At 38.1% G+C, this 21968-nt stretch overlaps 1 protein-coding gene across 1 annotated transcript in view; it reads right to left on the reverse strand.

Moving 5' to 3' along the window:
• The window catches only part of LOC150081563 (proto-oncogene tyrosine-protein kinase ROS-like), a 356247-nt gene that overhangs the window by 33401 nt on the left and 300878 nt on the right, over positions 1–21968 (reverse strand). Inside the window, exons 34-36 of the mRNA XM_090380246.1 lie at positions 16797–16894; positions 5565–5762; positions 782–916 (exon numbers count right to left, since the gene is read on the reverse strand). Of these exons, the coding sequence (XP_090236372.1) occupies positions 782–916; positions 5565–5762; positions 16797–16894 (431 nt within the window). The remainder of the gene's footprint in view (positions 1–781; positions 917–5564; positions 5763–16796; positions 16895–21968) is intronic.

The following is a 21968-nucleotide window of genomic DNA, read 5'->3' on the forward strand; positions in this document are numbered from 1 at the left end:
GATGGGATTCTTCCTCTTGCTCAGAATAATCACCTGAGAGGGCATAAATTCAAATTGAGGAAAGACAGATGTAGGATAGATGTGCAGAAATTTGCCTTTAGCCAGTGGGTAGTTGGTTGGTGGAACGGACTTCCATCCCTTGTTGTGGAAGTTGATAGCCTAAAAAAATTTAAGGCTTAGCTGGACAGGTTTTTTTAAAGCTACTTTTGAATTATCCCATATTATCGTAATAATAAATATAATTTGAAAAAAAAATTTACATTTTTGAGTCACAAAAATTTTTGTATGCTGAATCCTAAGAAAATCTAGTTCTAACATAACTGTTGAAGAGTATGCTTGATAAAATAAACAGTTTTAATGCTTGAAACATACAGAATAATTTATTGTTAACTGCTCAAAGGACTTTAAATTAATTAGAAAATTTGAATTTAAGTTATATTAATTAAATTTATTAAGAAAACTGGCTAAATAACTGGCCTTAAACAAAGAACTTGCATGTTTCCAATGTCTAGTGGATATGTACTTGGGGAAAAATGCTCCCAAACTGTATGTTTGAAAATAAAATTTCTGGTTAACATAAGTTCCTTTGAATAGTTAACAATAAATTTATCTTTCTACTTCATTCAGAGAAGCATGAAATATAAAGGACAAAATTAACTAATGGAAATCTATAAAAAATCATTAAAGGTATCACTGAAATATTTAAGTGATGCTCTGACATTTCTGTTTAAAGAAAACACTTTTAAGATACTTTGAATGATAATAAATATTATTTACTTACAATTCTTTGGGACAACCATTAGGTTTATCCAATTGTCCTCCACCTCTTACATAATTTAAAACTTCTAGATTTGTACGTGCAGGATATGGCTGCTGTCCTAGCGTCAGAACTTCCCATAACAGTACACCAAATGCCCTGTAAGCAATGTTAAAGAAAAAAAAAAAATTGAAATGATAATAGTAAATTTTATTAGTATATTTTGAAATGCTATTAGATTAAGTAAGTTGGTCCTTCCTAATTTGACATATGATAAATAACAGAAGCGACAGTGATGAAGTCTAAGAGATCTAACTTAAATGTTCACTTTCAAGTTTACCACAAGTAATTTAGCAATGGGTATAGTCTGCCTTAACGTAGTGACATAGCTACACATTAGTCCTGTGATGATTAGAAACTACTTGTTGTGATATGAAAAGTACAGAATTTTTCAAGAGAACACCTAAGAAGAAGGAAAACATAGGGCCCAAAGTAGTTGATGCATCATTAAATACAGGTTTAGTGAAGGTTCCAAAAAATAGGGATGCGGTTCTTACTAAACTAAACCAGTTGGTATATGCTGTGGCAGTACAATTCAGAAAAATTCACCATCCACAGTTAAAATTACCAATCATCTTTTTGCACAGAGCTAGAGAGAATTGCATGGATGTAGAAATTTTGAAATTTTGCAACAAAAAATCATGTCTTAGAGAAGTTATGAGAGTAATATGCACTCATGAAAAAATGTGAAGATTGTTTTGATGGTACCAAAATTCCAGGAGAAACAGGAATGGAAGTTAGAAATTTTTAGTGAACATGCACCCCTTTATACAAAGAAGTATAAAGTGCATTTAATCAGTTGAATAAAGTTTTACTGTTGATGATGACTTGAAACCATGTATACTAAGGGCATGCACACTCCAGAAATTACTCAAAATGGACCTATGAACAGGTCTCAAAGGAAAATATGCGAAGAAACCATGTAACTGGATTAGTAGCAAACCCCCCCCCCTTTTTCTTTGGTTAAAATAGGATAATCCATTGCTCCTCATATTCCCTAGATATTACCTATTCTTTGGGAATTTTAAATATTCTCTACCACATGCAACACAACACCTGAACAACTGACACTACAAGTCTCAGTCATTTAGTAAATTTTCACAAGTAAAAATAACTATGTACAGGATGTTTACAGTTTAACTTCAGTGGATGTGAGGATCTTTGACTATTTCTATGAGTAGACTGAAATGAATATCTTCAATACAACTAAGTGAAACTGAATATTGGTTAAGTGAGTTGAGAGCTATGGGTAGTTTTATATAGTAATTTATTAATATTCCATGAAATATTAATAAAATAAAAAATGTAAATTGTTGCACGGTATGATCACAAGTTCCTTGGTATCAGATAAATACTGTATGCTTTTCTAGGACTTCTTAGTCGAACTGGTCATGGGGAAGACAGGTGACCATTCTGATTTTCAGAAAGGTATTATTGTTGTAGCATGTTTACAAAGAACCACAATTAAGAAAGCAAAGGAAACTGGTGTGTTGAAAACAACTATCTTAATAGTATACAATGTTAAAACAAAAGGAGAATGCATCCCAATTTGTGTACTCCAAGAATGAGACTACAGGAATTTAAAGCAAATTGTGCTTCAGAAAGATGCATGTTAAGCAAATGACTGAAAAATTCAATTTAGGCAAAGAAAGACCCACTTCCAACCAAACTATGCAGTAGAAGTTGAAGAATCTGTTATTTTGAAGTCATATGACTATACGAAAGCTATTTCTTTCTGTAAAAAATCAAGGGTCAACTGGAGTGATGCTGCTGCCATAATCAAGAATGGACTATGGAACACTGGATAAAGATCATGTAATTCTGACAAGTCTCAATTTACACTTTTTTTTTGCACCAATGTTAAGGTGAAAGTGTAGCATGAAACCATGCATTCAGATTGTCTCATGTCCAACATTGAAGTAAGTGACTGGAGGTGGTATCATGGTATGGGGTATGTCTGCTGGTATAAACTGGGTCTTCTTATACCATTAGAAGGTCATGTTACCACCAATGAATATTTTTCTGTCATAATCAGACCAACTTCACCCTGCAATTCTTCAAATTTACCTAGACAGATTCCTTCAAAACAACAAAATTCACCATGAAAAACTTGTATCTGAATGGTTCAAGGAACATCCCCAAGATTTCCAATATCTACCCTAGCCACCTGATTCTCCAGATCTGGAAAGGGAATTTTGGTATTGCAGTTCTCTACGGACCATAATACAGCAGCTGACAAATATCTTGACGTTAGAACAGTCAAATCTAGAGCTAGACTTCCTCCAACACCAAGTGGAATCCATGCCACAATGTGTACAGGCTATAATTTGGGCAAAAGGTGGCACTACTAGATATTAAATAAAGATTTATATTTTTTTTGTCCAGTGAGTTTATTTTGAAAATAGGAAAAATAAATTTGTTACACTATGTACATGGTCATCAAGAAAAGATAAAAATGTTTTGAATGCTTATACAGTCAGTCCTCGTATAACACGTGTTTACACTACATGAATTCGATCATACACGATTTATAAATAGGGGAACGATATCTTATATAACAAGAACCGAATTCGCTTATGCACGATTCACCTTTGTGTTTACAAGAAATGGCAGTCGAATGCGGAATCACCCCAACTGAACGCAACACGATAGGAATGAAGAGAAGATTCTGAAAATGTAGTTATGTGTTTTATATCAGTGAAGGGGAAACACATTTCACCATAACGTAAAAACCAACACAATTCCAGCTATCGGTATAATCGCAAATGCAATTAGATTGAGTTTACTACCCATTTATAACAGATTCCACTAACAGAAACGCAACTGGAAATTGTTTTTATTGTTTTATGGTAGTAACCCCCTAGAAATGTGCTTTAGTAAAATGTGAGGTGTTAATAGTGTATCTCTGCCTTTACAGTGTTGTTTATTCAGTTGCTACACGCACCAGCTTTGTTTATGTGTGTGTCGAGCGTGCCTCCTCATTTTGTAATTGTGCTTTATTCCCTAAAAATGAGTAAAATACTTAAAAGGTTTGAAAAGGAAGTGTCCTGGTGAAGACAGTGCAGATTCAGAGAGAAAAAGAAAAGCGATATCGATAAACAGAGGTGGACCGGGTCAAAAATTCTTACCCGGGAAAATTTGTAGTGGCCTCATACTAGTGTTTATGGCCAAAATCACATCGGCCTCCGGGGTTTCCCCGGTAAGGCTTATGGCCAGTCCACCTCTGTCAATAGAGAAAAAATATGAAATTGTGAAACGCTTTGAGCGAAATGAAAGACCATGTGATATTGCATGTGCTACAGACCTAAATGAGGCAACGCCGAGAATTACAAAGAATGCAGAGAAAATAAAAACAACTTTGATAGCAGGAACAACTCAAAGTGTAATTAAAATCCATTAGATTAAGACACAAGAATTGGAAGAGATGGAACGGCTGTCATCTGTTTGGATAGCAAATCAAACAGAAAACAAGTTTGCTTTGGATAGAAAATCAAACAGAAGCAGAAGCATTAGCAATATTTTATTACGTAATAGTCGTAATAAAATACGTAAGTATTTTATTACGATTATTTATTGTGTTTGGTAATGTTTTGGTTTTTGTTCAATCTTGGGTGGCCGGCACCTAACCCTATTTTTCCCATAGGACCCGTTGTTTATATTGCACGAGGGTTTCTAGGAACACAACTATCGTGCTATACAAGGACGGACTGGCCATAAGACTTACTGGAGGGAGGCCGGTGTGATTTTTGCCATAAACAATATGGCCACTACGAGTTTTCCCCGGTAAGAATTTTTGACCCAGTCCGCCTCTGATTGTTTTATGTATTTCACTAACACTAATGATTTTGGTGTTATTAAACATATAAAACAGGACTGTTTATTATTCAAGCAAAAATAATTCAGTATATGATCCCTATACATCCAGCACTATTTGCAGACGTTGAGTGAATTCCCCATAACTACACTCATTGTTTCTTCAGAGCTGTTGCCGTGGCAGATGTGATTTCAACTTTTAATTATTCAACAGTATGTGGATTATTCTTGTATATATTTTCCTCCACACAGAAAATAATCACAGGTATTCCAGTGCATACAGTGGCAGGGTCATCCATTCCCATATTGTCTAGGATATTGATTAGAGATAACCTTATAATTAAAAGTTCTGTTGAACTGCATTTGATATATGTGATCTTGCAACTTGTTGGGAAAATGTTTCTTCTATGCTCACTCCCATGCTTTCAAGGGTTGAAATAAAGTGGTTTTGAAGAAGTTTCAGGTAGTATTCTACATTAAACATGTCATCCAGGAAGACCAGTCCAGGCAAATCTAGCTGATGAAATTTCACACCATGCATGTTTTTATAATAATTGTTTCCTTTTTTTGGGCTATGAATAATCACTGTCTGTATACACATAATATACTTTCACGCTTTCTTATAGACTTCTTTCTGCCAACAACATATTTCTTAAAATCTTTTCATAGGGGAAAAAAAAAAACTACTTAGTAGTGTACTATTACACCTTACTTACAGAATTTTCCCACTCGGGTGCATCAGTAACAGGCAGAAACTTCCTATATCATATGTTTAATGATACCAAATTAACCAATGTCAGCTCAATGCATCAAAAAATATAAGAATTCAAAACTACTATAACTTTTCTTTATGATCTCTATAATCAATGTATCACTATATCACACAGCTGCATGATGCATAATATTAAATGAAAAAAAGAGAAGAAATACACACCAAACATCTGACTGGCTGGTAAATACTCCATCCACTAAAGACTCAGGAGCCATCCATCTCACAGGAAGTAGACCTTCACCTTCTTTACGATAATAATCATTTTTGTAAATATCTCTAGCTAAACCAAAATCTCCTATTTTCACTGTCCTTGTTGCAGAATCATGACTTGATACTAAACAATTTCGTGCTGCTAAGTCTCTGTAAAGAGTCAATAAATATAATTAAAATATGAATAAATGCAAAATATACAAAAACACTAATTAGAAGATTACTATCCTATAGATAGTCTCAGTTTTTCAGTCTTTCCTGATTAGGCCTGATGCCAGGATTCACAATGGAACCTAGAAATTTTACCAATTAAACAGTTCTACTGTGTGGGAGTTTAACCTATACACTGTAATACTTTTACATAATAAAATTCACTTGACAACGATTCATATAGTTTAATTAGTGTTATTGAACAGCCACATAATATTCTTTTAACACATTAATTAAAATATCTATTATAACTGCAGCAATATACTATAGGCAGGTGATTATTCTAGAAACCCTGTGAACAATTATAAGTACAAATACTTATAAAGTATAAAAGTACAATGTGATATTACATTTATAATATCACATTGTACTTTTCAATGAATCACACACTGTAATGAATTACAATGTGATTCATTGAAATGGATTCACTTACTTGACAACTTATATATTATTGATTGTAAAATCATCATAGTATTGTTTGAAATTAAAAATGGAATTCTACTATGATAACTCGTTTGAAATATCCTTGACAGTGTGTAGGCAATAAAAACTATTTCTTTTTGAATTCTAAACTTTTTTTTCCCTTTTTTTTTTTTTTTTTTTTGGAAGATTCTGATTCCAAGTATTCTATAAACTGATTGGAATGTGGGATAAAATTAAATCTTTTAACTGCCTAATTTGAAATTTAAAATAGACTGACTTAGCTATTTTTATGCCAAACATTTATCAACGGCCTATTTAAAGGATAATGAATACAGACTTTGCCATGTACACTTTATTATCTATAGAAAAAAAAATTTTAAACTATACCATGCCCTCCACGGGTCAGACACTCAATCATATGCCTAATCTAACTTACTTTACCTAAAGGTCCTTAACCTTGCCAATCAGCCAACTTATTCTTTCCTAAGTGGTGGGGTAGAGGAGAGAATATATATTATCGATTGTAAAACCATCATAGTATTGTTTGAAATTAAAATTCAGGAATGTTTCCCTTGTGAGTCATGCATATGACTACCACTACTACTGTTTGGATAACACTATATAGTTAACAGAACCAAAACTCGATTTGTTGCCCAATCAGCAGAGCTAGATATTTTGACCCATCACAATCCTGTTGAATTTGAATGTCACCCAAGTACTCAGGGGGTTAATCACCTTTCAGATGAACCTTAATTCCATAATTTAGCAATCAGTAAAGTCCCAGTCGTGAATCCATGTCATGCCACTGATCAGATGTGTGCTCCACGTACCAAATTAGCAACCTACCTCCAAAACTGACCTCAGTTTTACATCTGTGCCATCTGAAAGTACTTTGTCAAGCAGCATCTTCAAGGATAAAAATCCACACAACACCTGATTCTGAAAAATCCAGACGGCCATCGTCACCAGTCATGAACAAACAATTTTGGGCTGAAATCGTTGCTATCTGCTCTGTTTCATCTCCTCAATTGACCGCTAATGAGAACCCCTAATTCTCATTAGCTGAGAATGCAAATAGAAAATAGAAAATGCAAAAACTTTGGGAGGTGCATTATGGCCACAGAAGCCGATGCGCCAACAACTAATTAAAAAAAAGTAGAGGGAGGGCATCCCCAAGGTAAGATGGAAATGACTCCATCAGTGAGTGGGGTATACTGGGTAAGGGAACCCAATGCAGATCATCACGAGGCCAGTGTGCCTATGGCATGACAAGTCTTTGCTGAGAATTTCAGCTTGGTGGGAGTTTATCCAAGGCCAGTGGTTTTCAATGTTTAGTTGGGTAGTTTAGTCACAGTCCATTTCTTAGGCCCATTCAGTCTTTGGTCAATAGTTGGCAATTCTGTTGGCTATATTTAGGTGGCATGTCAGCAAGGCTGAAGCAATTAGTGACTGGAGATCATTGTGCATCCCAGGGAGGGGTGGTCATAGCTGGGAGGCCAGTAGATCTTGTTTGCAGTTATTGGCGATTAAGGGGGCTCTTGAAAATTCTGCACTTGAAAAGCTGTTGCGCGAAGGAGGTGAAGTGTTTGTTATTGTTTTGATCTTGAATTAGGATTTGTTCCTGGTCTTTTGGGAGATTTATGATTCTTGTGATTAGGATTGATCTCAGGTCCTCATATTCTGTGCAGTTGTACATAATATGCTGCCAGGTTTCACCAAGACCACAGTGGCAGAGTGGGTCGTCATGGTACCCAAGGATGTTAGTTTCTCTTGGATCAACCTGCACCCTGTGAGGAGGTATATTATGTGCAGGCCTGGGGAGACCAGTTCATAGCTTTTGGGAAGGTAAATGTGATGTTTGAGATAAATTTCCTAGTAACTATTCCTTTGGTGGATGTTTGCAATCTGTCTTGCCAAACCTGCTACAGGTGAGCTATGAGGTGTCTTTTCTTTGCTTTGTGGTTATCAGTTGAATCAGTAGTAAAGCCAATGGTGGTGGTAGTAGAGGCTCCTTTGAATAGGTGCTACAGAACACTACATCTGATAATATCGAGGTCAAAGGGACGACCCTGGCAAGGATCTGGAGAGTGGAAGTGCTCCCCATACAGCAGACTTGGATAATAGTGAGTAGGCTGGATCTTTGAATGGTTGTCTGATGGTACCAGACCTCCACAGCATAAGAGATGGCTGGTAAGAAGACTGATTTATAAAGCAAGGCCAGGGTGTTGCAGTTTAGGCCCCAGTCCTGGTGAGTAACTCTTGCAACAAGTGCTGTGTGATTGCTAATCTTTATCTGGATATATTGGAGGTGTGGAAAGAAAGAAAGCCTGGAGTCCAGAAGGACTCTCAGGTGTTTCATCTGAGTTAGGAGTTTGATGGTGGTTCCATTTACCTTGATCTGTAGTGGCCTGGTTGGGCTAAGGTGTCCCTTTAGTAGGGTGCTGCTGGTTTTGTCGGCTGACATCGTCAGGTTATGGTGGCCCAGTCCAGAAGTTGTTGGAGCACCCAATTTGCTGATGCTTCTAGTTTCGTTCTTGAGGCTGCAGTCATGGACAGGTTCAAGTCATCTGCATAGGTTTGGAATTTTGCTGGTCCGAGGTTCTGGTCGAGGAACTTGTCCTCAGCGTGAGAACCGAGCCCTGCGGACAGCCTCTGTAGATCTTCCTATCAACCCTAGAGTATGGAGTCACTACGCAAATGAATCTGTCATTGAGGTAGCTTTGGATGCAGGAGAAAAGGTTGTGGGGTATGTGTGCTTCTCTAAACCTGCCTAGGACACTTGGCCACCAGAGTGAGTCAAACACCCTGGTAAAGTCAACTGTGATTACTAGGTAGTACTTTACTGGTGTGAATTGGGCAGATGTGATGCGTCTACAGTCGAGTGCCCTGGACAGAAGCTGTACTGATTATTAGACTGAAGTTCAGCATTTTCATAATGCTCGTCGATTCTGTAGGAGAGGAGACGTTCAAGGAGTTTGTTTAGGACTGAGAGTAGAGTTATTGGTTGCTAGGATGTTAGTTGTTCAGGTGGTTTATTGGGATTTTTCAGAAGTAGAAGGAGATTTGCTTTTTTCCAACCTGTAGGAAAGCTTCCACTAGCGAAGCAATGGTTAAATAGTTTGAGGAGAAGGTTTGGAGAGTGGTCTGCTATCTTCCTGACAATCTCGGACTCAAGAAGATCTAGACCTGGGCACATCCTGTCCTGTAAATTGGATATTGCTTGGTTGAGTTCCTCTAGCGTGAAGGGATCCTTGGTTACTGGAGTGATGTAGCTGTTGTTGGCAGCACACAATTGAGCTTGAGACTGGGTAAGGCCTGTGATTAGTGGTTGGTCGGCTGCTGGAGTATAGTATAGTGTATAGTATTTCTTGTTTAGCGGCACTGGGAGTTCTCCTACAAACTGCAAAGTATGCTTTGTGATGCAGTAGAAAATCTTTAAATGCCAGAGATGGTGTAAGTATTTGTGTTAGTTTGCATACTGTAGTGTAGGGTTATATTGGTCTGTTTTTCCTCTGGTATTTAGTCACCAGTGTGTTTGGGACACTGTGTTTCTGTCCACTGCCTTGGAGAGGCAACTGGTACAGTAGAAGAAAGACTGTGGCGGGGGCAAACCAGGGACTGCACCTGATCTTGCCAGGGAGAGCCCCAGTGTAAAAAAATAAAATAATAACCTCTAGAAGGGGAAGACATGAAAAGAGTGGTAGGGGAGGGAGCAGAGCAAGAAGGTTAGGGTGGATGATAGGAAGGTTGTCTGCAAAGAAGTAGAAAGTTAAAGGAATATAGGGGCACCCCTGTGGAAGAAGCCAATCATCCATATGGGAGGTTGGGGGGACAGACAAGAAAAGTAAAAGAATTGTGGTGGTATGGTCCACCAGGCAAAAAATAGGAATGGGAGGTGGGAGCATGGGTAAGTTGGGAATAAAGCATAGGGCTAGGGTACTCTATGTTGGGTGGAGGTTGCACTGAGGACAGTGGTTCCTTATGAATAATTCCACACAAGCCAGGCTAGCTGTAGCCAGTGTCAGCATATCCCACAACATGCCACAAATGAAAGGGAATGTTGTCAGCAGTGCAGGGGAGGGGGTTCCCCCATACATGTCCCACTGCAGTCCAATTTGGAGGGGAGCCCTGCTAGAACAACACATACTAACCATTTATTTCACTCAATATACAGTTATCAACTAACAATTGTACAAGTACACTTTTTTTTTTTTTTTTTGCTTAATTAGGGACACACTGGTTTCTAATAGTACACAACACTCACTCACTCATTTACCTTGTTTCATCCATCATCACACATTCAGACAGGACACAAGTGCCATCTAAATAAAGATGTCTACCAAAATATGATTTTTTTTTGTTCTTTTGAGCAAATCACAGGGCATTCACACAGTCACCACATAGTTTACACAAGCGAACAGTTTCTATGCTCATTTGTACTGTTTAACCTGGAGATAACATAAAATTTTTATATATATTCAGGGCACAACAGTCAACATGTATGGGACATTCTCATTCAATCCTCATTTATACAGATTAAACTCAGTCACAACAGTACCCTGAATAAGACTATCACACATACTTTATGATTTGCCCCCTTCAGGCAGAGTAGACTCATTTCCCACCCAGCATATTACAGTGTCATGCATACATACATGGAAGCAAAACACCAAATATACCCAATCACTAATTTGAAGACATACCCACACACCAAACACAAAATACAAATACAGGTGACCCCCGCTTAACGCTGATCATTCGTTCCGGAAAAACAGAGCGCTAAGTGAATCCGCGCTAAGCGAGCGCCGCTTTCCCATAAGGTAACATATGTATTTGTGAGCTGCGGTCGGTGCCATAGGATATTTCCTAATCAATAATAAACGGTAATGAAAAGATGCACAAATGTCGGTCAAAATATTTAATATTCAAATATTTGCACATATAAAATATTCTGCATTACATACGTATAATTATGTGGTAACTACTTGCGTATCAAAAGTAAACAAAATTCCAATTAAAATAATGAATTTAATTGGTGAATTTAATCATGAAAAATGTGTGGATTTTGAGTTGAACTTTGGCCCTCTTCCAAATAAACTAAAAGGGGTATTAATTTTAAATGGCCCGCAGCGTTACCACCCAACAATAAAGTCAACCGATCCTTCGCCACTTTGAAACTTGGCATGTTTTTTGTTCTTTCAATATGAAACTTCTTTTAGGCATTTGTTTCCCCAAAAGCCCTGCTTCATATATGTTAAAAACTTGTTGAGAAGTATAACACATAATACCCCTCTTCAATAATTTTAACAAGTTCTTTTTTGAAAGTTTCGGCTCCTTAATCTGCACTAGCGGCTTCTCCCGGGATTTTAAATCTATTCTACCAGTTTTAAATGGTTCCACATTTTTTTTTTTTTTTTAGGCGAGTTTTCTTCAGATCATCATATTGGCTAATCTCTTTCTCTCTCTCTCTCTCTCTTTTTTTTTAAATATTTAACTTAACTGACTTCTGCATTGGAATATTATCTTCAATAAAATTAGTCTTTCCATTTCAATCCTAATAGCCGTCCTAGTTTCTTGCAGTGGAACAGCTATCTTTGCCGCTGATAAAATTAATTTTTTATAATTGTTCTTACAGTTAAACTTGCAAGTCCTAAATTATGGCACACATCCGCTTGTCGTTGACTGGAATCGATTCGCTTCAAAACGTCTAATTTAATTTTCAAATTCAGTCTTTTTCTTACATTTATAGGCTTCGTACTGCGCCCAGACGTTGTTGCATTTTCATTCCTGTCGGTCATTATTAGCTCTTCGAAAATATAACTGCGTTGGTTGAATTAATTATGATACAATGTTCAAGTAAACTGTCTGTTACGCATGATGTCTAATACTGTACTGAGTGATGACTAATTAGACTTCGGATAAATGCATATAACGCAAATATTACAAGCAATATATTTGATCATTTTTTAAAATGTTGATCTCGGAACTACTTAACAAGTGAGTATACTTAAATTAGCGTGCGAGAAAATTTCACTGAGCATGGGAAAATTGCTCAAGTCGGCGTGGGAAACGTTTTAATGCTGTTTTGCTATTCATTTGCAAGCTATCGACTCCATCAAATGAAACGATTTCGCTAAATATGTCAAAAATGTAATCTGTAAAAGAGCGTTATAGTGATCTGTGACAGCGTTATAGTCAGATACGGGTTATAATATAAGAACAGCGTTATAGCGAATCAGCGTAAAGCAAACCGCGTTATAACGGGGGCCTGCTGTAAGCTCAATTACATACATACATACTTATTAATACACACAGTTACTCACATTCATACATAGGATAATAAATAACATACAAGATACATATAAAATGATATGATACAAATAAAATAAAATGAATTTAGTAATCTGTAGTTGGGTGGGAAACACATTTGAGTTCAAGTCATAATCGGGTAAGTAGTTGTCAAGTAGGGTGGGCGGTGTCTCATTTTAAGTAGTTATAACATGGTTTCTTCTAGTCTCAAGAACTTTTTGAGCAAACTCAGAGGTCATGTAATGCATGTCATCAGAGATGAGCAATTGCTCATCTTCACAGTTTATAGGTCCTATTTTGCTGATTAATATACATCTGTGGGGGATGATAATTGGGGGCAATCACATAAAGACATGAGCCCAATTGACATAGTTTTGCATTCAGGGAACTATGCTGTTAGCAAAAATGTGGTGTATAAGCCTGGTGCAACCAGGGTAGTGGTGGTTTGGGGGAGACCAGCATTACCTATGGCAGGAACCTCCTAGTGACTTCCCCTTTGTCCTGTCATTGCTTGTATAGACAAGTCAGTATTCGTTTCTTCTCCTGGAGTAAAGTGAAGTGTAAAGTGTGTTTAGTGTGAAATGGCACAGAGGTTTCCCCCATCTCCGCTTTGCTTTCATTGTAGTTGTGTTGTGCCAGTTCGCTGGGAAGGCCAGAGATTTAAAAGTGTATGGATTTTGTATATGTGTAGTGTTGTGTATCATTGTTCATCTGGCCATTTAGCTGCTGGATCCCTGCTGAGGGCCATTGCCCATGCTTGGCCCCATGGAGGCAGACCAGGTACCCAGTAGTTTGAAATTTTTTACTCTGGACAGCCCTACCACCTAGTTTCCTGAGATTTCAGTGGCTAGGGCCTATGTTAAAGGGGGGGGCAATAACGCTAGAGTTGGAAAGGCCAAATATAGTGAGTTTGGTCGAATTTTATCATAATTAAATTTAGACATTTAGGGTGTATGCTAGTGTACAGAGTAGAGGGAGGAAGACTGAAGACTGGGGGAAAGAAAAGAAATTGGGACGATAGAGAAGATGACCCCAGGTAGTCAGTGGGGCATGCCCATGCCCCACCAGATGAAAAAGAGGGGTGGTGAGGAGATAGGGGGGCCGTCACCTCCCCCAATGCCGTGAAACTTGGAGTAAAAGGTGACTGTGCAAGGGTGCCATCTCAGATCGCCAATGAGGCATATTTGCAGCGTGGAGCTGCTTTGTCAGGTCAATAGTCATTCCTGGGACTGCATCCCATTCTTCACATCTACATGTTCAATCTTAGTGGTGTCGTTTCTGGGACAACTAGGTCCCATCCAAGTGGTGTAGTTGTACCAGTCATGTGTCAGACATGGTTGGTATGGAGCCTAGCCCACATTCCAGACAGCGGAACTGACGAACCCCAGAAGTTGAGGTTTGGTAGGGGAATTGAGTTTGAAGTTTGTCCATGGGAGGAATCCTGTCCACTGAAATAGTATTGAGTCAGGTTGTCAGTGATGTTTAGTCGTCCATCCAGTTGAAGTTTGGGTAGGGAAATTCAGGTGGGAATTTGTCCATAGGAGGAATCCCGTCCAGTGAATTTGTTTTCAAGTTAGGTCGAGTCATTTGTCAATGATGTTTGGTCCTGCATCTAGTGGGAGTTCTATCATATGGAGTGAGTCCAATCGAAAGAGTTCAGCACAGTCCATTTAGGTCACTGGGTCTAAAGCCATTGGCCCTGGTGCTTCCTTCCTACCCATCAGCACATTACCTAGGACAAACTGACTGACCCATCAGCACAGTAATGTGCTGATGGGTCAGTCAGTTTCTCCTAGGTAATGGTATGGGATTGTTTTAGATTTGATCAGGCAGAGGCGGAGGGTCTTTCACCTGGTGAATAGTTCCTGTGCAAACTTGGAGAATGCATGATATGTTTGGTCATCTTCTAAGAGAAGATGTTCCTGGTTCTTTGGAATGAATTGAAGCCGAGTGGAGGTGCTAGTCAAGCAATAATACATCAGTTCAATGTATCTCCCCAATGTATACTCTAATCCCATCTCATTTGCATTAGCCAAGCTCTGTGAGGCAAAGTATGATGGATAATCATTTAATTTGCAGACTGGTGCAATATCTTATCTGAATCTTCTGTGGATTTCTCCTTCTCGAAATGCTCTCCCTTGAATTTTACACACCTTTGCCATCATTGTACCCAAGTATCAAATTCTTCTTGCAAGCCATTTTTTGAAAGACTGAAAAGTGCTTCCATCGTGGCTGAGCGAGCATTGTTGTCGAATGCGAAAAGCTTGCCTTTCAGCGCTTTCTTCAGATGTGAAAATTGGAAGAAATCACATAGGGCTAAGTTCGGTGAATATGGGGGATGCAGCAGAACCTCAGCACCTATGGCAGTGATCACTGGCTGCACAATATTAGCCATATGGGGCCTGGCATTGTCTTGATAGAGGAAATTGCTTCACACTGGAAAGTTCTTGATGCTTCTCAGAAATGCCACGGTGAAGTTTGACTCTCAGAACCTCAGAGTATGCTTTCCCATTCATAGTTGTTCCGCAAGGCACAAAATGTGAAACAAGAATGCCTTTTATGTCAAAAAAACACAAGAACCATTTGTTTTTCAGCTGAACGAGAAGCTCGAAATTTCTTAGGTCTTGGTGGATCATAGTGAAAAATTCAGGTTTCATCACAAGTCACTATTCAATTTAAGAAGTTCAAAATGATCAAGCATTTCTTTACACAAGTCTACTCTTTGCTGTTTTTGTCCTAGTGTCAAATTGTGTGTAATCTAGTGGGCACAGATTCACAACATTTTCAGGTGATCTTTCACAATATTGTGAGCACTGCCGTATGAATGGACATTGTAACAGCTAATTCACAAAGTGTAATTCGCCTATCTTCATCCAAGATTTCTTAGGCTTTCACAATTTGCTCAGGAGCAGTTGAGGAGGAGGGTTGACCAAGTCTTGGGTCATCTGCAATACAGACTCACAGCCTTCACTGAATCACTTGTGCCATTTAAATATGGCTGTCCTACCAAGACACTCAATACCATATGCTTCATTCATCTCTTTAACTGTTTCCGATGCATTTAAGCCCCATCTGACAGAGAAATGAATCACATATCACTGTTCAATCTGTATGTCTGATGTGATACTTGCTTCAAAATGACCGTCAGTGACACGCAGCTAAAAAAACTCTTCACGCAACACTAGCACAACAAGTACTGGCATGCACACACAGAATAGCGATGAGGGAAAGCTCCCCTAGTAGCAGTTATGGAAAGTTCACGCAGTAAACATAAAATGTTGCACCAGTCTGCAAATTAAATGATCACTCCTTGTATTATCATCCTTGAAGGCAAATCTTGTTCCTCTATTGTAGTGTATGGAAGGATTACTTGGCTGGATCTCATCTCTTTATTTCTGTCGTGTTAGTAACAGATTCCTGAAGATATACTGTAGAGGTCCATATGGCAGCCAGCACATTGGTGCATCCCAAGGCCATCAGTCCATCCAACCAAACTGTCATGCCATTTCTGTACAAGTAAGAGTTACTGCAGGTTTCATAAACATGCTAGATAAGCATTAACATGAGGAGTAAGCTAGATAAGTAAGAATCAATTTACAAGTTGAACTTGAACTTGGCTTTGTTGGTTACTGGTTCAACTACAATGCTCTTGATCCAGTTCTTTAAGTTGCTATGATGGGTTAACAGAACCTGAGCTTTGGATGATAGACATAAAGCTCTCTTTGATGAAATTTATTTCAAATGGATTGAGTTAATAATAATATTCCTGTCCAGAGAAAACTCATATTGACTACTATTTGCCATAAGATCCAATGTGCAATTTAAAGCTAAATAGCAGTCATCTCCTGGTAAAGCTGATGGTGATGGTTAGGATCAATAGTCTTGACCTTAACCTTATCTCCACTGTACTGTTCTAATTTTGTGGTATCTATTCCAGAGTATAATGACACTTTATAACATCCTGTTGTTGGACCAATCTATCAGGATTATTAGATTGAAACCTCTATAAAACATTGATTTTGGTAAATCAGATTTATACATATTATTCTAATATTCTTTGCTATAAACATTTATATAAACAATCAGGAATTATTAAAATCTGCTCTTATCATTATTTAAATATCCCTTAACTGTTGTGGAACAGTACATATTTTATTCAATGAAAATTATTTGTGAAATATTTTCATTTGAAAGAATATGCATGTTTCTTTTTCTTCTTTGGAAGTCAAGTAAACAGATTACCTATGAACAAAGTGCATTTCTTCCAGATATTTACATCCTTTGGCCACATCAACACAGATTTTAAGCAGGTCTTCTATACTTAGGGGGCTAGGAGAAAGCTAAATAAAATAAAGGTGAAGAATTATTATACAATTTTAGAAAGTCAATTATAATTCTCCTTCTCCCTCCCTTTCTTGTCAACTACCACATAAGTGAAAGAATATACAGTTAAAAATATTGTGAACCTGTTTCCTTGCATATAAAAAACAATAAATTTAAATAATTTTTAATGCTCGTCTGTGTGTGTGTGTGTGTGCATGAGAGAGAGAGAGATAGAGAGAAAATTATTCACAAGGCATTCAGAAATGATCACAGAAAAACAATGTGCATATATTCTGTTATGTCCTAATAATAATTGGAACATACCACATTCTGAATTAAGTTCCTGTACTGGAACATAACCTGGAAATGTGTACACATGTACACACATGAATAGTTACATTAGTAATACTGGTTAATATTACTCATAACCACTTCAAAAAAATATTTAAAAATTACAGACTGTAAGTCTTTTTTGCAGGGATTGTACATAAGACTGTTAGCCTGTACAAATCTGCCATCACCCTATTTCTCCATCTTTACAAATTTTATCAGTTCATTAATTACCAATTATGAATGAAGCAGGAAACAGCAGTTTTGAAGCATGCCTTTTTTCTGTCTAACTTTGTAAGCTTTATATGTGAATTAGTAATAATATTAGCCAATGAATGCAAAAAGCCTTAAGCTTTTGATGTGTAGTCAAAAAAATAAATAAAATAATAATTAATTAATTAATTAAAAATAAAATAATAAAATAAATTACCTATTTGATTCCCTCCTCATATAGGTATTTATTCAGCCAACCTTTGAATTTCTCAAAGCTCAGTTTCAACCATGCATGGGACAACTTATTGAAGTAATTAACAATTTTACGGCTGAAAGAAACTTCCAGTAATACAGGTTAAACTTCCTTCCCCATAATTTGAAATATTATGGGAGAGGAAGTTTAGTACTAGAGGCTAGTTCTGAAACTAGCCTCTAGTTCTGGTATCATTTATAACAATGAAGATTTCATCCTCATTCATTGTACTGTTACTTTAGCATTAGTAAAGGCACATGATGCAAGAAAGCAAGCTTTTATAGCATCAGCCAAAAAAAAAAAAAAAAAACCACCTCATTTCACTCGTCCACTCACTCCAAATGTTTGTCTAATTCTGCACATTGAATCTATTTAAGCTATCAACTTCTACAATGACAGATGGAAGTTTGTTCTAGCAATCACCCACCTGCTAGCTAAAGGCAAATTTCCGCACATCTATCCTACAACTGTCTTTCCTCAATTTGAATTTATGCCCTCTCAGGTGATTATTCTGAGCAAGAGGAAGAATCCCATCAGCATTGGGCATGCTCAAACCATTCAAGGCTTTATACCCATCAACCAGATCACTTCACAGGTGCCTAGTTTCCAGACACTGTAATTTGCAAAACTTAAGCCTTTCTTTGTAAGAGCAACCCTTTGTTCCATTTATTAATCTTGTTGCCCTTCTCTGTACTCATTCCAGCAGCTCTACATCCTTCTTAAATTGAGGCTTCCAGACCTGTATATAATATTCAAGGTGTGGCCTCACCATTGCCTTATACAAGGGAATAATCACCTCCTTATCCCTGCTAGAAAAATTCTTGTATATCATTGATAAGATACAGTGCTCAAGTATACAGTATTCAAGGTGTGGCCTGATCCTTATCCCAGCTATAAACATTCCCGTATATCATTGACAAGACACCATGAGCTACTCTTGCAGACTGTCTGCACTGCTCAGAAAACTTCATATCTGCTTTCTTCATATTTCCTTTTCATTCTCTACCACTGTCTGTGTAATACTACACAGTTGATACATTATTCTGGGGTTACTGCTTCTCATATGCAGTACTTTACATTTGCCAATGTTAAACTTCAGTTGCCATCTCTCAGCCCATCTGCTCAACTTTTCTAAAATCCTGTTGCAGCAGCATACTGCCATTAGCATTAGCAAAGGCACAGGAAGCAAGAAAGAGAAAGCAAGCTCATATAGCATTAGCCAAAAAAAAAAAAAAAAACCCTTATTTCACCCATCCACTCGCTCCAAATGTTTGTCAAGTTCTGCCTTGAATCTATTTAAGCTATCAACTACTACAACGACAGATGGAAGCTTGTTCCAACAATCAACCACCCGCTGGCAAAAGGCAAACTTCCGCACATCGATCCTACAACCGTCTTTCCTCAGTTTGAATTTATCCCCTCTCAGGCGACTATTCTGAGCAAGAGGAAGAATCCCTTCCGCATTGAGCATGCTCAAATCATTCAAGGCTTTATACACCTCAATAAGATCATTTCACAGGTGCCTGGTCTCCAGACACTGTAATTTGCGAAACTTAAGCCTTTCTTCATAAGAGCAACCCTTTGTTTCATTCACTAATTTTGTTGCCCTTCTCTGTACTCATTCCAACAGCTCTACATCCTTCTTAAAATGAGGCCTCCAGACTTGTATACAGTATACTCAAGGTGTGGCCTGACCATCGCCTTATACAAGGGGATAATCACCTTACCCCTGCTAGAAAAATTCCTGTATATCACTGACAAGACACCATGAGCTACTCTTGCAGACCGTCTGCACTGCTCAGAAAACTTCATATCTGCCGGCACAATTACCCCCAGATCCTTTTCATTCTCTACCACTGTCAGTGCGGTACCACAGAGTTGATAATTTACTCTGGGATTACTGCTTCCCATATGTAGTACTTTACATTTGTTAATGTTAAACTTCAATTGCCACCTCTCAGCCCATCTGCTCAACTTTTCTAGATCCTGTTGCAGCAGTGTACTGTAATTAGTGTCATTAACAACCGTGCTAACCTTTGTATCGTCTGTAAACTTGGACATTAAGCCGGATATATGATCATCAATATCATTTATAAATACAGAAAACAACAACGGACCCAACACTGAACCCTGAGGGACTCTACTAATAATATTAGTCCATGAAGAGCAGTGTCCATTGATTACCACTGTCTGTCTTCTCCCACTCAACAATCATTTTATCCAGGTGCCTCCGTAGCCAGGTGGGCAGGAGCATCAGTACGTAGCACACGCTTCTTGATCAGACTGGGGTTCGAGCCCATGACCACCAAATACGGAGGATGCAGAAAGGTCAGGAAATGACAACCGCATATCCCCGGGGCAATATGGCATTAGTTGCTAATGCTCCTAAAAACCAAATAATAACAACAACAACCCTTTATCCATAGCAGCAATTTGCCTTCAATGCCACAGTGCTCCAATTTGTGCAGCAGTCTTCCATGTGAAACAGTATCAAAGGCTTTTCCAAGATCCAAATCCTTTGTGGCTACATCATAGTATCCAATCAAATTAGTCAGACAAGACTTCCCCTTAACAAAGAGCTATAACTGAAGTCTTGTCTAGATGATCCTGCAATGCTTCTTTAACCAGTGCCTCCATTAATTTCCCTGGAACAGAAGTTAAACTTAACAGGTCTGTAATTACCTGTCTCCCTTTGATCCTCCTTTGTGGATTGGGGTCACATTTGCACATCTCCAGTACATGGGTACCTCCCCTGAGTCCAGAGAAGCTCTCATAATTATGGCTAAGGGTTTGCTTACTTCCTCTGCTGCGTCCTTTAATATAACTGGATAGATTCCATCCACCCCAGGTGCCTTTCTTGTGTTTATCTTCAACAATTTCTCCTCCACTTTACTCTCAGTTATTACAAAATTATCTAGCTTACTGCTAGAGTTGAATACACCTCTGGCATTCCCCTCCCTGAATAACTCCTCATGTGTGAATGTTGATGCAAAATTTCATTTAGTTTGTTAGCTACCTGAGCAGGATCATCAACAGTTGAACCATCGATATCAAGTGGACCAATCTGATTCATCCCCTTCCTTCTAGAGTTTACATAAGTAAAGAACTCTTTGCTGTTTTTCTTTGCATCCTTTGCCAAACATTTCTCATAATCTGCCTTTGCCTGCCTAACCTCCTTTGTAACTTGTTTACAGAACAGCTTATATCTATCATAGGCTTCTGTGTCACATGTTAATTTATATGTATCTCATGCATTTTTCTTCTCTTAGTGTTTTAAGTGTCATTAACAACCCTGCCAACCTCGTATCATCTGCAAACTTGATATACCATCATCAATATCATTAATAAATACAGAAAACAACAATGGACCCAACACCTGGGGGACTCCACTAATAACATTAGTCCCTGAAGAGCAGTGTCTATTGATTACCACTCTCTGTCTTCTCCCACACAACCATCCCTTTATCCATAGCAGCAATTTACATCCAGTGCCACACTGCTCCAATTTGTGCAGCAGTCTTCCATGTGCAACAGTATCAAAAGCCTTTCTAAGATCCAAATATATGATATCAAAATTATTCTCTGCATCCAGTTTCTTTGTGACCACATCGTAATGTCCAATCGAATTGGTCAGACAAGAGTTCCCCTTAACAAACCCATGCTGTGTCCGCGCTATAACTGAAGTCTTGTCTAGATGATCCTGCAGTGCTTCTTTAACCAGTGACTCCATTATTTTCCCCAGAACAGAAGTTAAACTAACAAGTCCGTAATTACTTGTATTGCCATTTGATTCTCCTTTGTGAATTGGGGTCGCATTTGCACATCTCGTTGGCACTAATGATATTAAGAGTAGGAGACCGGTGGAATTACTTAACAAGTACAGGTCACTGTTGAAAAAAAGCCGAGAATTAGGGCTGAATTTGAAAGTGTCTGCAATTCTGCCCAGACATGTTAGGAGGGAGTATATGATGAAGCCCTGTCGATCAATTCAGCTCTGGAAAGATTGTACAAGGCTCAAGGGGTAGAATTTTTTTCAGCCTGGTCTGTACTTGTTAACAGGAGAGACTGCTTCTACAGGGATGGGATACACTTAAATAGAAAGGGTGCAAGAATGTTTGCTGATGCTATCGAGGCAGTGTAAGGTGGGTCAGAAAACTGCTAGATTGGGGGGATACAAGGACTAATAGATTAACAGTAGCCACTGGCAGAGGTGAAATTGATTCTTGCACTGCTTCTATTGGAATGAGCAGCAGCTTGTAAAATAAGATGCAGGATATTTCAGAGACTGCTGGGGT

The sequence above is a fragment of the Mastigoproctus giganteus genome, chromosome 8 (assembly GCF_048544385.1).
Source record: "Mastigoproctus giganteus isolate SK-2022 chromosome 8, ASM4854438v1, whole genome shotgun sequence".
Taxonomy (NCBI): domain Eukaryota; kingdom Metazoa; phylum Arthropoda; class Arachnida; order Uropygi; family Thelyphonidae; genus Mastigoproctus; species Mastigoproctus giganteus.